This window comes from Triplophysa rosa, linkage group LG6 (genome assembly GCF_024868665.1).
Source record: "Triplophysa rosa linkage group LG6, Trosa_1v2, whole genome shotgun sequence".
Taxonomy (NCBI): domain Eukaryota; kingdom Metazoa; phylum Chordata; class Actinopteri; order Cypriniformes; family Nemacheilidae; genus Triplophysa; species Triplophysa rosa.
Genome location: NC_079895.1, coordinates 25,190,989 through 25,217,483, shown reverse-complemented (window position 1 = coordinate 25,217,483; position 26,495 = coordinate 25,190,989). Strand labels below are relative to the sequence as shown.

The 26,495-nt window shown below is 38.8% G+C and overlaps 1 protein-coding gene across 1 annotated transcript; it reads left to right on the top strand.

The window, feature by feature from the left end:
* Positions 1-285: 285 nt before the first annotated feature.
* LOC130555951 (prostaglandin F2 receptor negative regulator-like) lies at positions 286-23,115 on the top strand. The gene is made up of 9 exons (XM_057336519.1): positions 286-595; positions 7,109-7,483; positions 9,628-10,044; positions 11,879-12,262; positions 14,021-14,440; positions 15,242-15,643; positions 16,062-16,169; positions 17,134-17,442; positions 18,869-23,115. The coding sequence occupies exons 1-9, from the start codon at positions 544-546 to the stop codon at positions 19,033-19,035; spliced, it is 2,634 nt and encodes an 877-aa protein (XP_057192502.1). The 5' UTR covers positions 286-543; the 3' UTR covers positions 19,036-23,115.
* The last annotated feature ends 3,380 nt before the right edge of the window (positions 23,116-26,495 follow it).

Genomic DNA, 26,495 nt, shown 5'->3' with positions numbered 1-26,495 from the left:
GTGCGCATGAAAAAAGCAGATATTTTATCATGCCATTTAAAAAAAAAAAAAAAGGACAGATGTGGTGATGATTAGAACCTTTACCTTGCCATAAATTATTAATTCTGGAAAAAATATGGGTGGTTCGGGGAGCAACTATTCTTCAGATATTTTGAGTTATTCCGGGACCGAAAGATATTACATCAAGGGCCTTTATTTTGCCTGCACTGTCACGACTCTCCGCTGTTCTATGCGGCTGCATGGGTGTGGCGGTATTTTACCTGCGTGGACGTGTGCCCCTTCTTTGAGAAATATCCACACTTCCGGATACGAACGTAGCGATACTCATCGTGACTCATGTCCGAATCTTTTATGATTCCTCTCACCTCAAACGGGATTTATAACAGTACATTACATATGCGAGTCTTACGAAACTTAATTTAACTTTTGGGTGCGTAACGTTAGTAGAAAGTCGACGTTCGCAGCTCTCACTGGAGGATTGTTTCACTCTTTTCCCGGTTGAGTGACAAAAGACATCTCGTGGTAGGAACACGCGCCACCAAGATGGATAAAGAAACGGGGCTTTTTCACTTTTTGATGCTAGTCATTTCTCTTGGTGAGTTGTTTCTTTTTTATTAATTGTTTTAAACACAAAAGCTAAATTCGTGTTCCAAAGAGCGCGTTTGTCGACTTGTGATGATTGTGTTTGAATTCTGAATTGTTGTTATATCTTATGATAAATATGGACTTACTCCAGAATTCTGTCAAATTGCTAACGTTAGTCCTTCATGTGTCAAATACTGCGTTTAAACAGTCTTTAGATGTCATAAGTAAATACCAATATTTTTGACAACTCGCAACTCTTGCCAATAACCTTTTTTTGGATTTTCCTTTGGGACTTTTAAGAGTTAGAATAGTTGTCAACCTCCAGTTTTTGGCTAATGGGTCTGTGTGAAATGATCCAAAACTGTAACCCTGGTATAAAACGTGTTCTGCCACCAGGTTAAATTCTGAAACACGATCACCTGTCCTTTATTCGATCACCTGTAAACCTGTATTTATCATAACTTTTGGTCATAACTTTTTAACAGTGACAGCAACCTGTCCACATTGGTATTGGCAAACTTCACAGATAAATTTGTGCACCATTTGAGTAAAACGTTTTGTTTTTGTCCTCATTATATTGTTGGATTTATTCTAATGTTATATGATGAATTGAATTGCTTTTTGCAGGTCTGAACAGACATGTGGCTCATTTGTGGATTAGGGCCAACTATTTTAAAACCACTCACATTTCTGACCTAACAGCACCTTGAATAGACACATGAGGGCCAAACAGTCTCCATTTAGTCATGGGGCAATATGACCGAAGTGAATGTTGTGTGAGTTGGATATTCTGGATGTTGTTTATTTAAGCCTCTTTGTGGAATGTGGAATGTGATGATCTATTTTCCCAGTTCCTAGCTGTGTTGTCTGTCTTGACACATTTGTACAACTGGACTGAATCACATTTCACTACCATTTACATATCAGCTCTGATCTGCAGTCATGCTTTCTTTTTTGTGACCTGTTTTAATCTTGATGTTTGAACTCACATAAGCCTACAACAGTCTTATTTTTGTTACTGAGTTAAGCTTTCCACCTCATCTGAACAACCATTGGTGCATGCGAAGACAAGTTCTTACAAGTCACAAAATTTTGTCCCACCTTTTCCTTACGGCTTTCTCTATTTCAGTCTCTTTTTTCCCCAGTATACTTTTCCAAATCCTTGTTTCATTGGCTTGTTATTGATACAGTTTGTTTCAAAACACTTACTTATTGACCAAACCAGAGGTTGTGCTAGACTTTTTTGAGTAATGAAAGGGAAACGTACGCGTCCCTACGATCACGTTCTGATGAAAGGAAATGATTGGATGCTACCAACTCGACAAAAAGGGGAATTACAAACTGCCCTCATTGTAATACGTCAAAATGACAGACGGCCTTCAGATTTATCCGTCACAGGTATAAAAAATTTGTCAATGACGGAGAATTTTAGGTTAACAAGACCTCTGGACCAAACACTTACTTCATTTACATAAATAGTCACACATATTTGGGTTTGTGGGCTTTTTTTGTTGGTATAACAGGTTTGATCTCAGCTGAATTCTAATAAACACCTAGGGGAACTGACAATGTTTTTGGTTATTGTCTTTTCCTTCGTCTGTGTGAATTTTATCCACATTCTACATTAAACCTAAAAATTAAAATATAATAATTAGGCTATTTACCAACCCCTGTGTCATTCAAGTCCCATATGAATTTCTATGAAACCAAAACTAGGGCTGCAACAAGCGATTATTTTGATAATCGATTAACCTGTCGATTATTCGACTAATCGCCAATTATTTGGCAGATTAATCAGTAGGTTTTGATCGATTATTCCATATTGAGTTTGACCTATTTTAACTAATAAATAAAACAAGGACATTATTTCAGCTTTTGAAAATAGCTTTTTAGTGAACTTTGAGCCAGCTGAATGGAGAAATGTCCTTCAGGTTTCTGTCTTCCATTGTTGTGGCGAATCGGCCTTCCATCGCAGAAAGAAATCTCAGAGACAAGGGTTCCAGATGCCAAGAGTTTACACTTTATTTGCTCGAGCAAGCAAAGTGAGACACACAGAGTTCATCTGATGATGTCCAATGAATACACATCTGACTCCATCTTTTATACATTGTTCTCAAGTTGTTATCACAGTTTAAACCAATCATGTTTTACCTGACATCACCTTCTACCAATCAGGTTTTACATGACATCACTTATTTTTTTAGTCCATCCTCTTTTGACCTTCCACAGTTAAATGTCAAGCTCCTTATATCAGCATTTAACTGTGGCGAAACCTTTCTAAAGCTTTAAAAAGAAAGGCACATACATCCATCTTTAAAAAGCAGATGTATGTCACATTGTCATTTATTACTCCTAGCTTAGTGTACTTCAAAGAGTGAAGTGAACATGCACTTTAGACAAGATAATATTGAACACAATCAGTGCTCGTGTTTTCGTTTGTAACTTGAACCGACTAATGTCTCCAAAAGTGTGTGCTGTGTGTGTTTTCAAAGTGTCTGTGTGTTTGTCTAATGGTGCCGCTTGGTGCTCATCCTGGGCTCATAACCTTTGACCCATGAAACCTATAACTAACCTAAATGTATTATTTCATATAAGAAACTCAATACTATAATAGAAAAACCACCATACCATCAATAGTCATCAATAGTCAAACTGCTGCTACTGTGTGTAAAGGTGCAGTGAACTAGCCATTTTTATTGTTTTATACTATTATCTGATGTCTACTTATGACGTTCGCGTGGTTTTTACATTCGAAAACATCAAAATCAATAAGTAATAGGCTGTTTTCTACCCTGGTTTTGAGGCCGGCTGGAGACACGCTTTTTAAGGGTGGGCTGCATAGAAAACTTGGAAGTAAACGCGTAGTAAACGCGTTTGCGTAGTTGACTTAGTTGGAGCCTTCTGTGAATTTGGTTAGACACGTAACGTGATTTTACTCAAATTTACGGACTTATTTTCTGGATGTGATGGCAAGGCTTTGTGTATAGTTTGAATAGCCTATAGTTGTATGGTGTTTAGTGATATATGACCGTACATGTCAGCATTTAAGACCTGCGAACCGGACAGAAGATCACCGCGATCGCTGGTCTCAAATGTTATAGTTTTCATGATAAATAAACAAACGGTAGACTCACAGCCAAAATGACAGTGTTGGCAGATATGGATATGACCCAGCACCAGAAATAATATCGAAACACTTCAAACAGTGGATAAAACATTGAAAAATGATATATGAGCCCGCCAAATCACAGAGAAGCCGATTACAATTATTACAAATGACTAGAGGTCCGCAGGTAATATTATCAGGGCATATCAAGCGATCTCTAACAAAGCAATAGTGACGCATAGTACAAATATGTTTTACTCGCATATAGGGATGCTCATTTCGGTTAATTTCCCTAACCGAGAACAGACACTCGTTATCCGAACATTAACCGTTAACCGATAAGATTCTAATAATAAACTGGAATTAAAAAAATACATGCTGCGTCTCATTTCGAAGGCTGTGTCCTCCGGAGGTCGCGTTTGTCCGCCGCATACGCCTTCGCATGCGACATACAGAGAACGAAGACTTCGAAATGAGAACACAGCTACAGTTGACGAGGGTCTGTGACACGTTAAATATACAAACATTTTTTTCACAGATTTATTTTAACATGCAAACAGCAGCATAACGAATACATCAACAACAGCACCTGCATTCACATATTATCACATTTTCACAGACCTTCACGGCATTTGGACAATGGAGAAAAACTCAAATAATATATAAATCCAAAGCATAAAATAAACAGGCAAGAAAAAAAATGAATTAATTAACAAAATATGACAAAACGAAAACACAGAAGAACCGGCAAAGTTTATATCCGTCAGAATTTTTTTTTCATCAAATAAAAATAGCAGGCCTACCTCAATCCAAAGCTTGGAGTTTTTATTTAATAAAGTAACATGTTTACGTGTTGTGGTGACAGTCTGGAGCTTGTTGACAATTAGACCCACGGCAGAAAACACCCTTTCAGATGGCACGGATGTCCCGGGAATGTAGAGATAACGCCTCGGGAAGCGCGTCACATTTGCTTTCCACCAGCCAGTCTTAGCTAAACATATATAAATCCGATCTGCTATACCACCCAAAATACAAACATTATTTTTTACTTATTCATATTTCACATTCGTATTTTTACGTCACGTCTAAAAGAAGGCAGGGAACCACTGGTCGCGCCGCTTTCTTCTCCAAAGCGCACGGGCAGCCGATGCTAAGCATCCATGAGATACGTTTATGTAAAGGATAAATTGATGGCTAGCACCGAAATTCCCTTGCAGTAGCTCCGCTATTAGCTTTGCTTAGCCGTAGACATGCCGGGCAGACAGAGAATGTCACTGCGCATTGTAGGGATGTAATGATTCACTCAGCTCGCGATGCGATTCACGATTCTGATCTCACGATGCAATTTATTCACGATTTACTCACAATTTATTTTTACAAAATGAGTTGAAACAAGTTAGAAATGAACAACTTCCCTTGCATTATTTCTTAAATGCTTCACGTTTCTTTGTATAATACTTTTTTTAATTTCAAATAACAAAACTAAACTGCAATTTTAAAACAAATTAATAATAGAAAAAGTATCTTTAATATAAACAAACTAATACTGTCTGTGCTTTTCTTGGATTTTTTTGCATTTAAGAAATATCAGCATGTCCACATTTAGGTTTGCAGTGAACATGGCAGCCCCTGCTGTTCAAAAAATGTATTGCGATTCAGTTCACACTTCAACCGATTTGAATCGTAACAAATTATAATCGATTTTCAACCGGCTCACGGTGAATCGTTACATCCCTAGCGCATTGTGAGCGCAATTGTCCCATGTCTACATTTGAAACAAAGAACTTGAGCGAGGCTGCCAGTGGCACTCCGTTTGGAGGAGTATAGCCCTGACAAATGTGGCCTCAACAATCAGATGAATTACACGTGTCCTGTTTCGTCAAGTGACTTGCGTGATCGGATTTTAATCGGTCTCGAAAACGTTTCGGAGGGCATTTACACCTAGTCGCACGCATCTGCACACTCCGTGAGTTAATGCTTAGCATGTTTTTCTTTCACCATACAGAAAACTAAAAACATGTACGATTTAATAGTCATTTAAAAACGTATTATTAAATTATTTTTATTATTATTATATTAATATTATTAAACTTAAAATAAACATACCTTTTAAATCGTTTAAGTGATAGTATTAACCGGTCAAAATTTTTACGATCAGTTAACTGTTAAACGGTCAATATGAGCATCCCTACTCACATAAGATTGCTGCGCCATTCCTATCGGATCCAATATTGACGGCACAGCACTGCTTTTTAATTTTAGTCTCTCCGCAAAGACTTGTTCAAGGAATCCGCGTTGAAATGAAGCGAACAAACGCTCAAATGTTTTCCCCACGTGAGCTGGAACATCTTTAAAAATAAACTTCAACCACGCATTCCTACTGTCGGAATCTGAAGGAAGGTTATGCAGTGACTGTGTTCTTCCACAACCAGGCACTGCACAATATTCTGCGAACTTTAACGGCATGATGCTTACTCTCGCTCTATCTGGTTCCATGCAGCTTGTGTTCAGTACTGTCATGCGCGAACCAGTGGGCGGGGCTAGAGAAGTAGGTGTTGATATTCTTCTGTGGAGGCGGTGTTCAACCTATAGGTGCATTCCAGAACCTGCCGTTTGCTGAGCCTCGTGTCAATAACAGTTGTTATTTCAGTAACAAGGGTGTTTTCAAGTCTGACACTTACAGGATGTTCACTTGAATACGATTCCCTCTTATATAACAAAAGCTTGGGTTAAAATTGTGGTCCTAGTTCACTGCACCTTTAATAAGGCAGGGCATTGACACATTTCACAGTTTGATTTCTAAGCTTGCAATTGTTTTCCAAAATTCAGTTTGCTTCAATAAGTAAGTTGCTTTGGACAGAAGTGTCTGCTAAATGCGTAAATGTAAATGTAAAAAAAAGTTTTTTCTTAAGGAAAAACTCAACTAATGATGTAAAAACTATACACGGAGCCAAGTCAGAACATCACCATACCATTAAACATTAAAATTATACAACTTATTTGTATCCAACTGCATATACTGTACATTTTAAAATAATGATGTTCTAATAATAACTAATGATTCTAAAGACTGATCAATTACATGATTTATTTAAGATAAATTTAGGCTACCCCAGCTGGAAAAAACAACAGAAACCCAACAGATCCCATCAAAGAAATTTGAATGGTTTCCATTGAAATACTATTATAAACCATAAACGTCTTTCATTAAAACCGTTACAAAACTCCTTTTTGTAGTTTGTTTTGAAAATATATCACACTGTACTAGTGGTTTTTGGAAATTTAAGTGCAAAATTCTCACATATTGTGCCTTTAACAGATCCACTGTCAATGGTTCAATAAGCTTTGAACATCATTGAACAGTCTTGTAATTACTTGGAACATACTTTATATCTGACAAAGCTTTTCTCCTCACAGTGGTGCTCTGTGAGAGCCGTGTGGTTAAGGTTCCAACTGGACCGCTGATGCATGTAGAAGGACAAGCGGTCTCCATTCACTGTGATGTGTCTGACTACGAGGGGCCAAGTGATCAGGATTTTGACTGGTCTATGGTGCTTTCTGGTGACAAGCTGGTCAACATCATCTCCACCACCTTTGACAGTGGATTCACAGACTCTTCGGTGAAGGATCGGGTCAACAGTGGTGACATCAGTATTAATAAGCTTGGGCATTCTTCTGTGGAGCTGAGATTCAAGAAGGTTAGAGCAACAGATAGTGGCTTGTATCGCTGCTCCACCCCTAGCACTGATTCGGTCGTCAGTGGGAACTACGATGCTGATGTTGAGCTCAAAGGTGGGTCATGCCTGCTAAGATTTTATTTTATTTACAAGAATACTGACCTTGTGCTAAAACTGGGTTTTATCCCATACAGACCCATTCATCCCTTTATATTCAGCCTATTCAGAAACCCTAGTTCAATGACAGTTTCATTGATGATAACATTCCTCTAAATTTAAAGTGAAGTATAGATTTTTTTGTGTTCAACTGAATTCATTTGTATGTGTATGTTTTACATTGGCTGTCCCTTTTCTAGATAACAAGTTGTATTGGCTATTAAAAACTCGTTTTTACTTAACCTGGTAAAAATTGCTTAAATTTGTAGTTTGTAGTGTATGACAATGCATTAATGGGGTGTAGTGAAATGGCAGAATCTGAATCTCCAGTTCACCTAATGGTGATTTACTGCAGGATTACAAGACAAACATTCTATTATATATTTATAATAAATTCTACTTATTGCTACAAATTTATTCTCAAAATATTACAACTTTAATATTGTATTGCTGCGACTTCTATCTCTCTCTTTTTTTATGTGAGACTTAATCTAATTTTATTTTATTTTAGTCTTATCTGTAATCTTATTTTATTTTAAACATTACCCCAATCTTCTTTCGCATCTTTCTGAAGTAAATATGAATGTTAGATCAGCAATATCTAGGTCAGGTAATATCTTACATATTACTATAGCCTAAAGAGTGCAATCGTAACTATTTTCTAGTTTATAGGGGTCGTGAGACTCGTGACTTTAGTGTGTATTTTACTTTTTTCTTGTCTGAGGTGTAAATAATACACAAGATTATGCCAGAAAGCACATTTTGCTGTAATTTTCGCAAACACAGTCTTCAACGAGTTCAATGAAGTCTTAAATGAATGCAAAGAGTAGTGAAAATAGGAATTACATTAGACCTGCTTAGAGCGGCAGCTCTTAAAGGGGCCGCGCTCTTAAACGTGCTGCTGTGACTCCTGTCACTAATGTTAATCAAATAACAAAAGAAAAGAATAAATCAATGTGTTTTGTAGCTTTAATGAGGATTCTTCTGTATTTCATCGCACTGCGCTGTACAGATCAGTCTAGCCTGACTTTATAACGGCGCAGCTCGCGTTGTATAAAGAAGACGTGCCTCACTCAGTGTTGGGTGTAACTAGTTACTAAGTAATTAGTTACTGTAATTTAATTACTTTTCCCTTGAAAAAGTAAAGTAAGGGATTACTCTTGTTTTTTCTGTAATTTAATTACAGTTACTTTTGATGTAATTAAACTAAATACTGTGTGTAATATATGTGTGTGCAATAGTGGAATTGACATCAAAATTCAAAGTCTAACTTTAAAATCCGTGCTTTAATGTATAATTCTCACATTTGTAATACTTTGGTCAGTTAATAATACTACTTTATGTAGTTTAATATTATTTATTTAAATGAATTAAAAGAGCCCTTTCATGTCTATCCTTGAATCACTTAACTAATCAAGGTTGATGTAGGATATAGAAAGTAATTAGTAATAAGTAACTAAATACATTTTGGAGAGAGTAATTTGTACAGTAATCTAATTACACTATTGAATATGTAATTAGTAACTAGTAATTAATTACTTTTTGAGAGTAATTTACCCAACACTGGCCTCACTTTATAATTTTTTTATTGAATATAACATCAGAATAACAATACAATCAAGCCTCACTTTATAACTGTGAAGCTCGCGCTGTACAGATGACACACGCCTGAATTGATAACTGCGCAGCTCGCGCCGTATAAAGATGTGTCTCACTTTAAAACGCTGCAGGGCGATCTCGTCGTCCATTACGATGTTTCACTGTAGCCATCAACCCTAGAAGCTGTGTTGTTTACATTGGTTACAATGAGAATTCATTACGGTCGACTAAACGCTAAATTCTTAAAAGTATGCGAGGTTCACGGCATAAATGTATTAACATTGTTGTTGTTAACTTTTGACATGTGAACTTTTGCACACTGGTCTGTTACTGTGGGAAATTTCCATGGCCATAAATATGTAGCGGCACAAAATGAGATACAAAAACGTGGTTTGTTGCTTTACCTGTCAGTCATATGGCTTTTTGGGCCTTACCCACGTCACCTTTAAACCTTCAGCCTGCTTTCCTGCCTGATCTAACGTGTTGTACATTTATTTTGTTCAGTGATTGGGGACAGTCTGAAGGTGGCTACGGCCGTTTCGAAATCAGTGGTGAATGAAGGAGAATCAGTGCAGCTTCAATGCAGCATCACCCGAGGGTTCACAGAGCATACTTTCCTCTCAGTTACTTGGTCTATCAGGAGAGGGAATAACCCATTCGAGGAAATCTTAACATTTGGACCAGATGATGAAATCAAAGTAGAGAGCAACTACTCTCAGCTTTATGCAGATGGTGGATTTCAGTTGGATCTTCGTGGTGGTGGCTTTTATGGACTGGTCCTGACCAATCCAAAGCCTATGGAAGTGGGGGTATATGTGTGTACAGCCCGAGAGTGGGTGCGACAGGGTGAAGAAGGAAAAAAGTGGCGAAAGATACTGGAGAGGACTGAAGAAGTGGGAAAGGTCGTAGTAACGCCTATAGGTGAGTTACATCTTATTCTACTCCTTTGTCCCCTACTACATAAATCTGTGTGTTCCAATAACATTGGGGCACAACACAGATGGCGCATTAACATTGCTTTGTATCATGCAAAGACCAAAATAATTCTTCTATTATTTGTTTTGTTTATCATGGATCTTTTTTCCCAAGCCAATAACTTTGTTATTTGTTCACTTCGTCTTTATAACTGGGCAGACTGCTTACATTCACACACAGCAACAACACACCGCATGAAATGTAATTTTAAGGACATTGTAATAGTTATTCTTTAAAAGTCTGGAGCGCTTATGAAATATAATGATATGACCGACTCGACAACATTATGACAGCATTTGCCGTGAAGACAGTTGACACACAATTGTTTTTATTTGCATTTAGGTCATTTCTTGCCAACAAAGGTTTGTGTGCACTGGTATGATTTTGACGGTGTAGCATAGCAAATGCCGTATGACTTTTGCATTATGACAAAACGGACCCCATCACAATAATAGACTGACTCAGTAAATCATTCAAAATAATATGGTGTGGCAGTCTTCATAAACAGCAGCCACAAACAGATCAGCAAAATTATGAAAACAAATTGATCAGAATTTTGGCTCTCACAGAGAATCACGCAGTGATACCAGTCTAAAGGGCTACCAGAATGTATCTCCTTTTTAATAGCTTATTAGAATGTGTTCATTTTATTTTGAATGCAAAGATTACCCAGTGTGCATATTTATTTGAATAACGCTTTTCACAATTTTGCATTGTTGCACAGCAGCTTTATTGAAGATACATTTTAGCAGTAGAGACCTAGTATCACATGTGAAGTTCATGTGGTTTTGAAACCTTTTTGTGTGTAGAAAACTGGGTAAAAATAGTGTCACATAGGGCTGGGCGATATATCGTACGATTATGCTCTCAGTTTCTTAGTGACTTATGGTTAAATGCCGCCACATCCGAAAGCCAGAGAGCCTCTTGCGCAGAAACTCCGAATATGGGAAACAGAAGAAGAACAATTAGTTCCAGGAAATGCCTGTGGTCATGTTCTATCGCTGTTCTTCAAACCTTTTCAAGTATTTTCATGATAATAACGTTGATTTATAGTAATGATGATAGACGAGTGTTGCTTTTTCAAATACACGTCATAAACACGTCATAAACGACTCAATCTCGTAGTGATTTTAGATCGAGCAGTACTTCCTACTGATCAAACGACCATAGTTCACGGAAGAGCTGTGCATAAAACATCGATTCGATTTCAGAATCGATTTAGACATGTATAATTAGCGTGAATCGCAATATATATCGCCCAGCCCTAGTGTCACATGTGGTGACATGTGAAAGTGTTTCTACTGTAAAGTTAAAAAAAAGAGTTCAGGTTTAAAGGGGAACTCCTCCGAAAAATGAACATTCTGCCATGAATTACTCTTAAGTCGTTCGACAAGCCTAATTAACGCAAATTAAGCTTTCTGACTCCCGCCCATAGACAGCAACGTAACTGACATTCTGCGCTTTGAAAGTCAGTTTCTTTGCTGTCTATGGGCAGGAGTCAGAAAGCTCCCGAACCTCATCAAAATTACTGTATCTTAATTTGCGTTTGCAAAGATGAATGAATGCCCTAGGCTTGTCGAGCGAATTGAGGGTGAGTAATTCGTGGCAGAATTTTCATTTGCTGGCGGAGTTCCCCTTTAATGTATGGTTGAAACAACCAGGGAGATGGCTTTCATTTTTGAAAATTGTTCCTTTAGCTCTTTTTACATAGGCTGCTTTTAAAGAAAACAAAACACATTTTGCATTTAGCTTATGGCGTGACACCTTTGCTCCATTTCAGCCCAGTCTTTGATGGTTGCCGTGGAGAAGAACACCACCCTTAATGTGGGGGACACATTGAATCTGACTTGCACAGTGGCTGCTAATGTCCTCCCCTCTCTGAGCCTGGAGTTAATGTGGCTAGTCAGATCAATTGATGGCTCAGGCAGCCCTCGAGTTCTCATCCATATAGGGCGTGATGGGCTCTTGCAGAACGGGTCTGAGGCCGTGGGTTTCAGCAAAGTAAATGCAAGAACCTTTCGACTGCTTGTCCATAAGGTTGACCGCTCTGATTCTGGATTATATTCCTGCCGTGTCAAGGCCTGGCTTCAACAGGGCAGGGAAAAATGGTACCAGGCAGCAGAGAAAACATCTGACACAGTGCAAGTTCTGGTGACTCATTTAGGTAAGATTGAATCTTGTTTAAACTTTTATTTCTTAACCTCTTAACTGTCCTTATTATTATTATTGCACGCTTGTTTCCATTTACTATCCTGGTCTAGCTATTCAGTTTATGCTAACCTTTATCTGGCAACAGTAGTGGGTGAAGCTCTCTCATCTGATTGCTGTGCTATGCAGTCTGTTTAAAATATTTCCAACTGCCATAGAAAATTCTGGAAAGTTTTAACAATGGTGTATGCTGCAGTGACACTAGATTACAGACAGAGGACATAGGCTTAGTGGTTGTGTGAAAGAGATACTCAGCTGTGGCTGAGTTTATCAGGAGTCTCTGAAAAAACTGATCCAAAGGCCATGTTTGGCGCAGAGAGGCGTTTTTAGGGCTGGGTTTTGGAGAAGTCATGCTACTGGCCTGATAGTTGGAGGCAACTTGATTTTGGACTCGCAGCTAGAAGCCCGAGGATACTGGCTCAGCCCGGCTCAACGAAAGCCCTGGCCCGACAGTCGAAAGCCGGCTAATGTGACCTGCGGACAACTCTGACTTATTACCCGAGTCAGCCAAATTTCAAACCTTCGGGAAGAGAGGGGCTTGCGGATAATCAGTCATCACTCTCCATCCCCACAGCAGTCAGGTAATGTAGCCCCACATTTAAAGCTTGGTTTTGTAAAACCAAAAAGCATAGGCGGCAGTGAATATCAGATCTGCTCCATCTCGGGGGAACAAGAAGAGGCGCTGGATGGATCTGAGACATCAGTTTGGCATCAGGAGGGGTTTGGAGACATCACTCAGGGTTTCTCTGTCCCATCCTCTCAAAACAATTTCTTTCACCCTCCCGTGGGCGAGGCGCACAACGGCTAAATCCAGGATCAAAGCCATTGGGAGCTGTCCGTGGTCCTGAATACGCTCTAAAGGCCCTAACGAACCCATTAATAACATTACTTTAAAGCTGTTTTGTTTAAAAAAGAAGAGATACGCGGAGAATGACGATACGGCAGGTGGCTGCGGTTTATATACAGGCAGACAGAGAGACCCCTTAATCACTGCAGCGATTGGTCTGCCGTAACTGGCAGACGTGGGTAGTTGCACAAGATGGCACCAGTGAGCTTTTGTGACGGCAGAGTCCCTAGACTAATTTTCGGTCGTATAACACTATCGAGTTGTTTTGGCTTAACGAAGTCCTCAGCAATGTTAAGAGGATCTGTCATATCTCGAATATATTACTTTCTTCTCCATATCTAAAAAACACCCATATTTGCTGGCCAAAAATCCTCCTTTTCCCATACAGTGTTATACGACTGGAAATTACTCTGGCATCCCAAAGGCTCACCGCCGCCATCTTGTGCAACTAGCGAATTGGTGCTTTCTCCGAAGGTCATGAGATACCGGGGTTACATTAGTTACAGATAACTGGGGTTAGTAAAAAAATAATAATTTAATTTTTTTTAACAGAGAGTGGTACAGTAGATCTGTCAGTGAAATCTTTTGACTTGAGAAATCCTTGTGGCATTATATACCAATGTTGATAGTTCAAAAATGAGGGAAAAGCACTTTTCATGCTGTTTTCTTTTTACAAAATATGCATGCCTGTAACGAAAGATATTTGGTTGATTTAATGTGAAATGACCCTATATTGCTAACGCAATGATATCATGATATTTTTCCTGTTTTGGTAACATTGGATTTATATTTTTATAAAGGCTCTAAATGGCAGAGGAACCATAAGTGTAAGTGACTATGTTGGTTTTCTATTTCTTTTTGACACAGAGCCACAGTTTAAAGTGACCCTAGAAGCCCCTCTGACCCCTCAGTTCACCAGTGATCCCACTGAATTGCGCTGTCAGGTGACGAACCTCCTTCATCTCCAAGATGGCCTCCTAGGTGTGACCTGGTCTTACTCCAACACAACTAAAGATGCATCTCAGAACGAAGTCATAATAGCCTCCCTAAATCAGCACGGAGCTTTAACTACAGGCAGGCAGTACAAGGAGAGGCTGGAGAGAGGGGACATAGCAGTGACCAAGAGAGATCCCAACATCTTCATTTTGCGAATGCTGCAGACTAGAGATACTGACATGGGCTCTTATTTGTGCTCCGTAACTGCATGGACTTCCGGCCGGCAAGGTGGATGGGAGAAAGCAAAGGATGTCCCGTCGACTTCAGTGGTTGTTCAGTGGTCACCAAAGGGTAAGCAGATATTAGAGTCTTTGCCTCTAACTTGTTTTTCATGCTCATCTTGTTTTGTTCAAATTCAGTTAAAAGAGCGTTATTCCACTGCTTCCATTTTTTGCAGTAACATCGCTGTGCTCCAAGAGGGGACCGGGTTAACTTTGAATGTGTGTGAAACTAAACTTAAAGGAATAATTCACCCAAAAATGAAAATTTTGTCATCATCTGCTAACCCTCCAGTTGTTACAAACCTGTATACATTTCTTTGTGGTGCTGAACACGAATGAGGAGATTTTAAGTTATTTAAGTTATTTTGGGTCACCATTGACTCCCTCAGTATTTTTTTGTCCAATTGACAAAATATTAATTTTGGGTGAACTGTTCCTTAGAATTTCTTCATTTAGCATACGTTTCTTATCAAAAAAAAAAAAAACAATTAAGGGAGCATTAAATATTTGGCCTTTAGTGCTAACAATAAGCACTATAAAAGCTACATTTACAAGTACAGTAGTTATAGATCTAATAGATTAAACTATCCTGTTATTGATCCAAAATGATACAGAAGTCGGTAACACTTTATAACTGCATGCTATTAATCATTAGCTAAGCATTAGTAAATAGTTAATTTATCATTTATAAAGCATTGTCTCTACATTAATAGACACCAGTTCACAAACATATCTATGCTTATAATAAATATTTTCATTCTTTATTATTGATCCGTTTTTGGCCATCGACATCCACACAAATGAACACAGTCTTTGATGAAAATTGAGATTTTCTCCGATGTAATGCAATATATTGATACTGTGTTTGCAGTGCCGGTTTTGCAAGTGTTAGCACATCGTGTAAGAGAAGCCTCCACTGGTGGATCCACTTTTGAGATGACCTGCCGTGTGACCGCTCAGAACCTGCAGAATCCTGCTTACTCTGTACTTATCCTTTTCGAGGAGACTCGGGGTGGAAAATCACGCAAAGTCTTATCGCTTAGTTCGGACTCAGTCTTACAGTTGGAGGAGTGGAGTGAGCCAAACAGGATGGACAGCGTGGTTCTGGAGAAGACCGGGCAGCTTGAGTACCGATTCCGTTTGTATGGAGCCCAAGTCTCGGATTGTGGGTTCTACTATTGCAGAGTCACTGCCTGGATGAGTGATCAGGGTACAGATTGGAATCAAGCTGTCAATGAGTCCAACAAGATTGAGATTGCTTTTGCAGACACAGGTAATCATGCTAGCTTACTAGCCTAGACCTATGGGTTGTAATGAGTTTTCTGCCCACAAAGGTGCTCTTTCTGTATTAAACCTACTGGCTACGCTCTAAAACATGCTGGGTTGTTTTCAACCCATGGCTGGATAAAATATGGACATACCATACTGTTGGGTTATGAATGAACACACTGTATGCTTAGCTGGTGTTACCCAACCGAGGGTTGAAACAACCCAGCATTTTTCATCATAGGCAGCACAATTATATAATACCTTTCACCAGATTCTAAAGGAGTCTTGCTAGTATCTGTATACTAGCATATGCTTAAAAATTGATACTGTCGAAATGTTCTGTTATGTGTGGTGTTTAGTCTTTTATGATGGAAAGTGTGCTTTGACTTTTAAACAGACAAGTGCGTTCTTCCTCTTTGCAGGTCCAGTATTTAACATATCCATTCAATCACATACCAGCAAGGTGTTACCTGGGGACACAGTCAAAATGAAATGCATTATGTCCACATTGAGTGCTGCTCCAAACACTGGTAAGTAATGTTTGTGTAATGTCTGCTATAAATCCGATCTTTCTTCCCTTTTAATCCTGTAAACACGGTGTCGTCTCAAGAAATATCTGCTTACACAAAACCACTGAAACCGACTAATACAATGCAGTAGGCATGGGCCGATACCGCTTCAAGGTATACCGCGGTTTGGGCAGTCACGGTTTTAAAACCACTAAAAGTTTGTTATACCGTTCCGAAGGTATGAGCTGTTTTGTGCAGGAATCCATCAGGTTCTGTGTTGTCTTCTGCCATTTCATCAGTGACTCTTGAATATTGGCATCATTTCTGCAAAGTGCTTTCCCTGTGTGGCTTGCTACAGGGAGGAATTTTTCGAAATCTCTCTTCAGCAAGGCCCTCAGATGAAACATACCTCATGATAAATTAAGCTGATGGATGTGCGTCATGTCGGAAGGTGGACCGATGCTAATCGAAAAGTACTTGGCCACTTTCACTTTGGCAATAATTTCAGGAAGCAATCTGATGCCCATTATCTTTATAAATTCTTCTCACATTTTTGGCGTTTTCACTGATCAGTTCCAGGGTGCCCATGTAATTTCCTCGATTGAGGAAAACAGAACGACTCGCCAATCCCCCTGCTGTTGTATCATTTTTTGGTTCTGTTGTTGAACACAAAGTTAGATATTTTGAAGCATTTAGGAAAGCAAACAATTCTGCGGCACCTTTGACTGCCATAATTATTCCTACTATGGCAGTCAATGATGTCCTAGAACTGTCAGTTGCAAACATTTTTTCAATTATCTTTCTTTGTGTTCATCAGAACAAATGTTTTTATACAGGTTTGGAACAACTTTGTTGGGGGGGGGCAATTCATGACATTTTTTCTATTCATTTTTGGGTGGAGTATCCCTTTAAAAGCTAGATGTGTTTCCTGTGTACCACTGCAGCAAAAAATATAATGTGCTTTTTTACTCTGTCCGTCCTGTAGGTGATGTGGCGTTCGACATACGCTGGTTCCAGAGTTCAGAAAGAGCTGTAGATAATGGAGGTGTGCTGCCTCTTATAAGCATGGATCGCTGGGGAGTGGTGAAGAAGACTGGTGGTGACAGAACTCAGTGCAGTTTGGAACGTACTGACTGGCAGACATTTGTCCTTGGTGTACATAAAACCGAGGACAACGATGTGGGAGAATACTATTGCACTGCCACACCCTGGTTACTGTCTCCTGCAACTGGAGTGTGGACCAAGGGCCAGGACCTCAAGTCTGCCCCTGTTTTTCTCTCTATTAAACTAGAATGTAAGCATGTTGTAAATAGAAGTTGTGTTGAATTCTAGGCCTGCTTTCACTGACAAGGCTTAGCTTAGTGGGCGGGGTATACTTGACTTTCCGCGTCTGTGTCCGTCTTGCGCACAAACGTGTCCGCACAGCGCGGATAGATGAGTTCGACACATGCGCAGTACGTCACCTAGTGGACTCGGCTGGTTCAATATTTTTTCACGCATGCACTGTTGTACACGTTCCGTCTGCGCAGTTTTAAAAATTGGGCTGCACGAGGACGGGGTGTGCAGATGACCACGGACCCTCCTGATGACGATAATTACGTCGTGCGGACAGCCGGACTATACTTTGGGCTTAAGCCAGGACTATGCCTTGGTTAAATTACGATATTAAGTTGCTTTTAACACGGGCATTGACATATATTAGGATATGTCAGGACAAGTTATTTTCAGTCAAGACAGCTCAAACATTCATTTTAGTCTGGGACTAACCTTAAGCCTTGTCTGTGAAACAAAAATCATTATTTACTGATATACCATTCTGAGCCATAACTTAAAGGGACGGTTTACTCAAAAATAAAAAAATCTGTTGTCATTTACTCACCTTTAAATTGTTTAGAATCTGTATAATTTTTTTGTTCTGATGAACGTAGAGACACATATTTGGAAGAATGCTTGTAACCAAACAGTTTAGTAGGAAAAATCACTTGAACAAAAAAGAAGATATTTCGAAGAATGTAGGACAGCAAACAGTTCTGGGGCACTTTTGACGACCGTTGTAATTTGTCCTACTATGGTAGTCAATGGGGTCCAAGAACTGTTTGGTTACAAGCATTCGTCCAAATATCGTTCTCTGTGTTCAACCAAACAAAGAATTTTATACAGATTTGGAACAACTAGAGTGAGTAATTCGGTTGAGTAATTTGGGGGAACTATCCCTTTAAGTTCATATGACTGTTTATATGATATTATTTGTGCTGTATTCCAAATCTTCTGAAGAATATGCAAAGCTGAGAATGAAGTTTTAATGCTGTAGTGGAATTTTCTCAGATGATAATTTTTTGGAATGCTAATTGTTCAAACATACCACTTCATAGTCGTCATGTAAACATGGTTATTTACCATTTCATGTATTACATACAGGCTAACAATGGCACAATAATCGTGATATTAAAAACCACCATTATCGATATTGTGCTAATTCCACACAGGATAATATTTCTGAAATACATGCCTTCTCTTATGATTTCTCTGTTACTTAGTAAAAGTTGCTCTCAGCAGCATTGTGAATAGGTTTTAAGAAGAAACTCATAACTAAAAACTTAGCGGTAAGACAAAATGGTTAGTGAATATGGGCCCCGATCACTAAATGCAATCAATTTGTCCTCATACTGTGTATAATGTCATTGACTCATTATAATTGGTTATGTTTCTTCTTTCTGTAGTGTTGGATTCTTTGAAGATGCCTGTGAGTTATGGTGTAGCTGCTGCTGTGATCGCTTGTCTCCTCTCAGTGCTGCTGGGTCTTGGTGTTTCCCACTGCTGTTTCTCCAAAAACCCCATGCACACACCCCGACCCCGCAACAAGCTTATAGACCTAGAGATGGATTAAACCCATTCCGTTTCCTACTGCTGTAACCAAGCCTGCCCAAAACCACTTTAACCAACTTGTATTAGGCTACGGGAGAGAATGCATTGATGTGGATATGAACATTTAACATGAGACGAGAACGTGTTTGATTATAATTACTTTGAGGATTTGGCCACTGTAACTCAGACTGGTTAAAGCTACTCTCTCCTAGGAATCGAGCACTGACAGCCCTGTCCATGGTTTTTCCTCCCACCATGTAAAAAATTCTGACGGCTAAGTGATTATTCAAAGAGCTTCAGAATTGCGTTGACATTGACATCCATCATGGACTTTCTAATGAAAGAGCCAAGAATTTCAACTGAAATATTTTATGCTGACTTTTAAACTGCTGTCATCCGAGAGGCTTGGATTGGCTTGTCATGTCCACTGTGTCTCCGTCTCCTCTCTGAGAGAGATATGACTCTAACAGTGGAGCATTTCAAAAGGCTGACATTGCCTCCCAGTCGCAACGAGTCAAGTGTTATTCGGGCTAAAGGAAAGGGGAAAATGTATGTGTTGGCAGGTGGGTGCTCACTTCAAGACCACCGCTTTCTTCTGGGATCCCGAAATGACTGCTCACAGCACAGTACTCTCAGACAACAGACGCAAAAGGCTGTCAATCTGGCTTTGGCTTTGAGCGGCTGGTTAGAGTTATTTTTAAAGCCCTGATAACTAATATTTGTTGTTGACATTAACTCCTCACCCCAAACAATAAGAAACATACATACAGGTTTTGTATTCGATTTCTGATTCCCATCGTAGCTCAGACACTAATCCACATTCACATGGTTTTGTGCTGATACTACTGCTTTTTAACGCACTATGAGGTCGGCTATGTTTTTTCCGATCGACAGCTGTTGGTAATAAATTACATTGTTTTTTATGGAAAAAAATAATAGCTATTTTTATACACTGAATGCTAAGCAGATATTTATTTTATTATCATGGTCTTGGATGTATCAATGAATAACCACAGCATTAATTTTGATCAATTATTTTTTAGCAGTGTCCGATTAAAAAAACATTTGGTAATAGAGGTTCCACTTTTACTTTTCATTTCGCTTTCAGGAATTTAACCCTTTAAATACATCTATTATTTCCTCGAGCTGAAGATCAAAGCAGTCCTGAGGGGCTTTTGAACTTCAAAATCAAGCCTTTTATCTCTGTACGAATACAATAACAAATAAAAAACAATGCAAACAAATAATGAAAAAGCATGTTTGAATGATAAAAAACCATCAAAGCTTATTTCAGAGAAGCATTAGTTTATGCTTGAATAAAAAATATTAATTGAAGGGATACTCCACACAAAAATGAAAATTCTGTCATCATTTACTCTCCCTCAAGTTGTTCCAAACCTGTATACATGTCTTTGTTCTGTTGAACACAATTAAAATCATTAATGGAGTCATATGACACGGCTAAAACGAACATTGTCGTTTGTTTTCGATGTAATGCAATGTGTATACACGATTTAAGGTTAAAAACGCCGTATTTTCCACATAACATGCATGTTTGTATCTCTGCTCCGCCTCTCTGAAACGCACAGATTTTTTCAAAGCTCATGGCTCTGAAAAGCGAGGTGTGCTATGATTGGCCGGTTAACCACTGCGTAGTGATTGGTGGAATACTGCAAGCGTGTGACGGAAATGTAACGCCTCTTACCATATTTGGAACATCAGGTTCCTCTTCAATTGTACTGACAGATACGCCCACCTTACTTGAGTATACATTTGAGCGGTCTTAGTCAAATCAGACCACCAACTGACGTAGATTTGTGGGGGTGTGGTTACAGGAGGCGTTTCAGGCAGGTCTGGGTGAGCATTCGCTTTTACATAGAATGCATCTTTTGTTCTCACACTTTATTTTTGCAATTTTACGTGTCTAATACATGCATGGGCAACTTATAACGCACCAAAGACAGACAAACACGTGTTCGCGCCATATGACCCCTTTAAGAAAAATCTTAGCAACTGACATCATACCATAGTAGGAAACAATTATTGTATTTTTTGTTTGTTTTGTTGAACAGACTTGCTTGAAATGAAATAAAATGCCCTAAGCCAGATTGACTGCAGTTACCTCAGAGCTGACCATGGCACATACAAATTAAAGGAAAGCCATCCATATTATTGGAAAGGGCAGGGGTTATCACGGGAATAAATTCAGGTGATTATACAGTAATAAAAAGGGCCTGTTTAAGTAGTTGACCAAGAGACGAGCCACTATGTAAAGATGATTCATGCTGGTGATACAATTCTGTCAGGATATTATATATTGTGGGACAAAAGAGAAAGGTGTCTGTGTTTGTATTTGTCATTTATTTTCTTATGAGTCCTTTGTGCTTCGCGGTTGTGATGTTATTGGTGCGCTGGCGCGATCTCTACACAGTCTGCATGAGGTCTGAGACGAGAGATGTATGTGTTGTAGTCGTTCTGTTTAAAAGTGTTACAAAATTATGAAAAAATCATTAATTGATCGATCCTTGTTTTGTCAAATGTGTAAATATGTTATATGAACTGGGGCCCGTTTCAGAAAGGAGGTTTAGTGAAAACTCTGAGTATATTAACCCTGAAATGAGGGAAACTCTGGGTTTTCCGTTTCAGAATGTGAGGTATGTCAAACCTGAGAAAGCGGGGTAACTCAAGCCCGTTTCTAAAGGAGAGGTATCTTATACTCGGAGTCAGTAACCATAGTAACTTACTCTGTGAACCTAACCTGGTCGGGAGCAGGTTTTCTTTGGTAAACCCAGAGTTTATTTCGATCTCCTCCCCCTTTTAAAGCGCAAGTGGTGTAACTCATCCATTCATTCATTAATACAGTCATTCATGGCACACATTTTGATTACACAGAGACCATCTCAGTGACTTATACTGTATGTCATATGTGCTTTTTTAGAGGATTCATGAAGAGGCTGCATTTATTCATTGGAATGTACTTTGATTTCAGGAGAGCACCGAGTGGAATTTTGTCATTTCCCTGTGCATTTTTATTAAAACTACCGTTTTTCTTTACAGTGAATTAGATGTATCAAAATATATCTCATCCATCCTTACACATAAATAAAGTGCATGAATAAAGAAATGAATAAATACAGACATACATGCAGAAATGAAGCGATAAAGGTAATAAACAAGTAAATTTGACATGCTGCCATTCCAAGTGAAATCTGTTCAGAGCAGGATTCGAACCGGTGATCAGTCTAACTTTGCACGAGAGTCTGACGCCCTACAGGTGTCCTATACACCATGACGTCTTACTTGCGTAACTAGAGCACTCATGGCGAGTGAGAACATACTATTTTTTTTATTATTTCTGTTGTTTCATTCATTTAATGATTAATTTATTTGTTTATTGGTATCAATTTATTAATTTAAACTTAAGTCATTTTCAGGACATCAGTAAATCGAGCGGAAAGTGTGCCTCACTCTCATGTGCTTTCTGCCGCCATGTTGCTTTTTTTGGTGCTGTTGCCATGGTGAATCGTGCTATCTTCGCTCAATTGATGATGGCTTTTTAAATCAATGGTGCACGCGCGTAACCTAGAGTGAACTTACTCAGAGTGGATTGAACTAATTGAAATCACCTGTTCTGAAACCGAAAACTCAGAGTTGCGATTCTCTGAGTAAATCAACTCAGAGTTCACATTTTAACTCGGTGTTGGTTGAACCTCCTTATTGAAACAGGCCCCTGGTTATCTTCCATCTGATGTGCATTTTTGATATTACCTATTAGCCTATATTGATTTGCAATGTAATTGCATTTTTTTTTGCCTTAGATGGAATTATTGTGTCTATGGATGTGTATACAAATATATACATGGTGTATTATGTACTCTTTCTATTGTGAAAAGTGAAGCTGTTTAGTTTGTTGCTCCTCAGTCCGTGTGAGGTCTGAGATGACAGTGTAGGAGCAGTGGCGGCTGGCCTATAGAGGGCGATAGGGTGCCGACCTCCCTGCACTACACACACAAAATAACAATAAAATACTTTATAAAAATTTATATTTATGATATGATATTTGATGGAAAATCATGTGTGCGAAATATATGCTTCTACTACATGTCCTGCCTGCTTGTCTTCATATCGCAAACTCAATTCTGGGGCAATCGAGAAATTTCCCTCGGAGGCGGGTCTATGTAACAAATTAGCCAATTACTGATTCAAGAATTGGACATATTTTAAGCCATGATATACAATTTTGCCAATCAGCGTCTTCTAATCTAATCCGCGATAGGCGGACTATATTGTAGTTTAAATTCTTTTACATATGTTTTTAAATCTGATTTTCAAAAACCCATGATCAGACATGACCACATGTATTTCCCTTTGTGCCTTGGTTGGGTTTGACCCACTGATCTATATAAATGACTGGATTACTCGTGACGTCATTACACTGAAGCAATCGTGCCGTCATGTTGGTATGCCCAAACGTTCTATAAAATTAATTGGGAGTTAAAACGGTACTTTACCAGTGCCCGTTTTCATATAAAAAATCTGTCAGTGCATTCTTATAACACAGTTGTCTTAAGCATGTAAATGGTTATTTATTTAAAGTCAGGAAGTTTCCCATCTTAGATATTAAGTGAGTTAAATTTATCTTCATTACAGTAGCGTACATATCAGATCAGCAGACGGACGAGACACCTTAACATGACAAATGTGCTCATTCTAAATACATATAAATACAGACTGTATATGTTCTTAAAGGGATAGTTCACCCAAAAATAAAAATTCTGTCATCATTTACTCACCCTCAGGTTGTTCCAAACCTATACAAGTTTCTTTGTTTTGCTGAATATAAAGGGAGATCTTTGGAAGAATGTCAGTAACCAAACAGATCTTATCCCCCATTTACTGCCATAGTAGGGAAAATAAATACTATTGGAGTCAATGGGGGATGAGATCTGTGTGGTTACTGACATTATTCGAAATATCTTCCTTTGTGTTCAGCAGAACAAAGAAATGTATACAGGTTTGGAACAACCTGTAAATGACAGAATTTAAATTTTTGGGCGAACTGTCCGTTTAATGCCTGGTACGCTGCAGAACGGGTTATTTTAGATTGTTATTTTGACTGTAAGTCATTGATGCCCTCTGTCGGTAGGGCATACTACCATGGCAGCGCGAACACTTCCGGTGGCTACACCTCCTGCCATTGGTTTAGCGTTCTAAACTCAATCCAGTCATTTATATAGATCAGTGGTTTGACCCCATAATTGCTGAATAATGGCCACCATTCACCACCATTATCAAGCTGGGAAGAGCCAGGATATCATTCAATATAATTCAGACTCTGGTCCGCTTAAATAAGAAGGTCATATACACCTGGGACAGTTTAAGGGTGAGTAAAATAAAGGCTAATCAATTTCTGGAGTGAAGTGCAACTTTAGGGGTGTTATCAAAGGGGCTCATTAACTAAATACATGCACTGGGTTGACATGTGAAAATTGATATTAACACGTAAAATGCGTGTTAACATGTAGATACGTGTTAACGCGTTAGATTCACACATTTTGCCCCCTTTATATGGAAGGCCAGAAGGGCCAACACGTGTGAAACCAATGCGTTAACACGTATTAAGGCTGCTTTATACTCGACGCGTCCGCAAGTTCGCTTGGGTGTGCGCTGCAAACATGACGTCATCGCGGTGTTGGCGGAAGTTCGCTTTGAGTGCGCGTGACCTCATTTCGCGTGGAAGTGTGCACGGCTTTTTTTGTAACTGCGCACGCGGCAACGCATCTGAAAATGAACAAGGGGGATACGAGTCTAGCCGAGCAGGCACGTCTATACATGCATCTCAATGATTAATCCACTTAGAACAATGCAGACTCTTTATCCAATACGTTTTAAATAACATATGTAAAGTTTAATATGTGAAGCACTTCTTATGAAAGGTAAGTTGTACTATAATATAAGTGTCGAGACATGTTTTTGGGGGACTGTTCTGTTTATATTACCATAGTTTTATAAGAAACATCATATAACTAATGTGCTTGTAGTGAGACAATAGTAAATTTGTGGCCACTATGATTTATACTATAAATACAAAAGTAAAACCATGGTAAATTGCGTTGTTCAAGCAAACCACTTCTTCTCCACGCTAATACGTGCTGGTTAGTTGAATCGATTACTCCGAGTCGCCCTCTGTTGTTTCAAAGAATAGCACATCGGCATGCGCGTCAACTATAAACGCCTCGTCCATTTGCGGAGGTACACGTGCAGTCAGCGGAGGCTCGCAGAGCGGAGCTAGGCAAATGTATAAATCCAGCTTTACGCGTGCAATTAACGCATTAGTAGATACGTGTTAATGCGTAATTGCGTGTTAACGCGTCGTTTAAAACGACGCGTTAACCCGTAAATTATTTGTTAACACGTGGTTTTGTGCATGCACATTGGACCACGGAGCTTTACCACCACCTACTGGCGTGGTGGTATTGCTCAAACAAACAGAACCAACAGACTAGGCTTGTAAATTGCAAGATTTTATCTAAAGTATATTCTGAACAATGTATTTTGAGGGCATAAGTAGTCTACAACTATATAGAATGATTACATAATACTTAAAAATCAAGTATTGTATAAATTGACTTTTTAAACGCTGAATGGCATGGCCATTTTCAGCATCAACATATAAATTGTGTAAGTTTAATTGCATATTTTTGCCAAATAACATTTTCACAAACACTTATACTGTAGCACATTTCTATAGACAAGTTTTTTTACTGACATGTTAAAAAGTAAATGAATATCAATATTCATATGTCAACCCCAATGCATTCATTTTTTTGTTAGTGAGCTAGTTTCATAACATCCATAAGACTTATAAAGGCAACCTGTGTGTAGTGGAATGAAGTCAATGTTTTTATTGGTTATTTGTTATCACATATTGGCATTCACCTCTGTCTTTTTTATTTCCAGTGTGTTAGTTGTTTAGGTATGGAGGGGTGAGCAACAGGATGGCCAACTTTTTGATGACCATACAGCCAAACTAACTTATGACTCATTTGCTTGTTAAATAAACAAAAAAGAAAGCAACAGTTTTGTATGGATGATTTACTAGGTGTACAGAATCCACACTGACACTGGGAGAACATGCAAACTCCACACAGAAAGGCTTTCTGTCCCAGAAGGGGCTCGAAGCAGGGTCCGTGTACAGAAGATCTCCCATTATTGGTATTGGAAGCTGGTATACTGAGATATCTTTGTGCATTGTTCTGCAATGTTTTTCAAGGTTCAGTGGATCCATTAACACTTTTTTTCATTGTGCATTCAAGACACATAACACCTTTTGTTCAAATTGAATCACAATAAATAACAGTGTATTATTACAGACTGTTTACAGGTGCTGGGGTGTGTGCCTATTATGTACTAGAAAATTAATGATTTCAGCCATACACGTTCAAAAATAATTAGGATACAGTAAATAGGCTACAGCTAGAC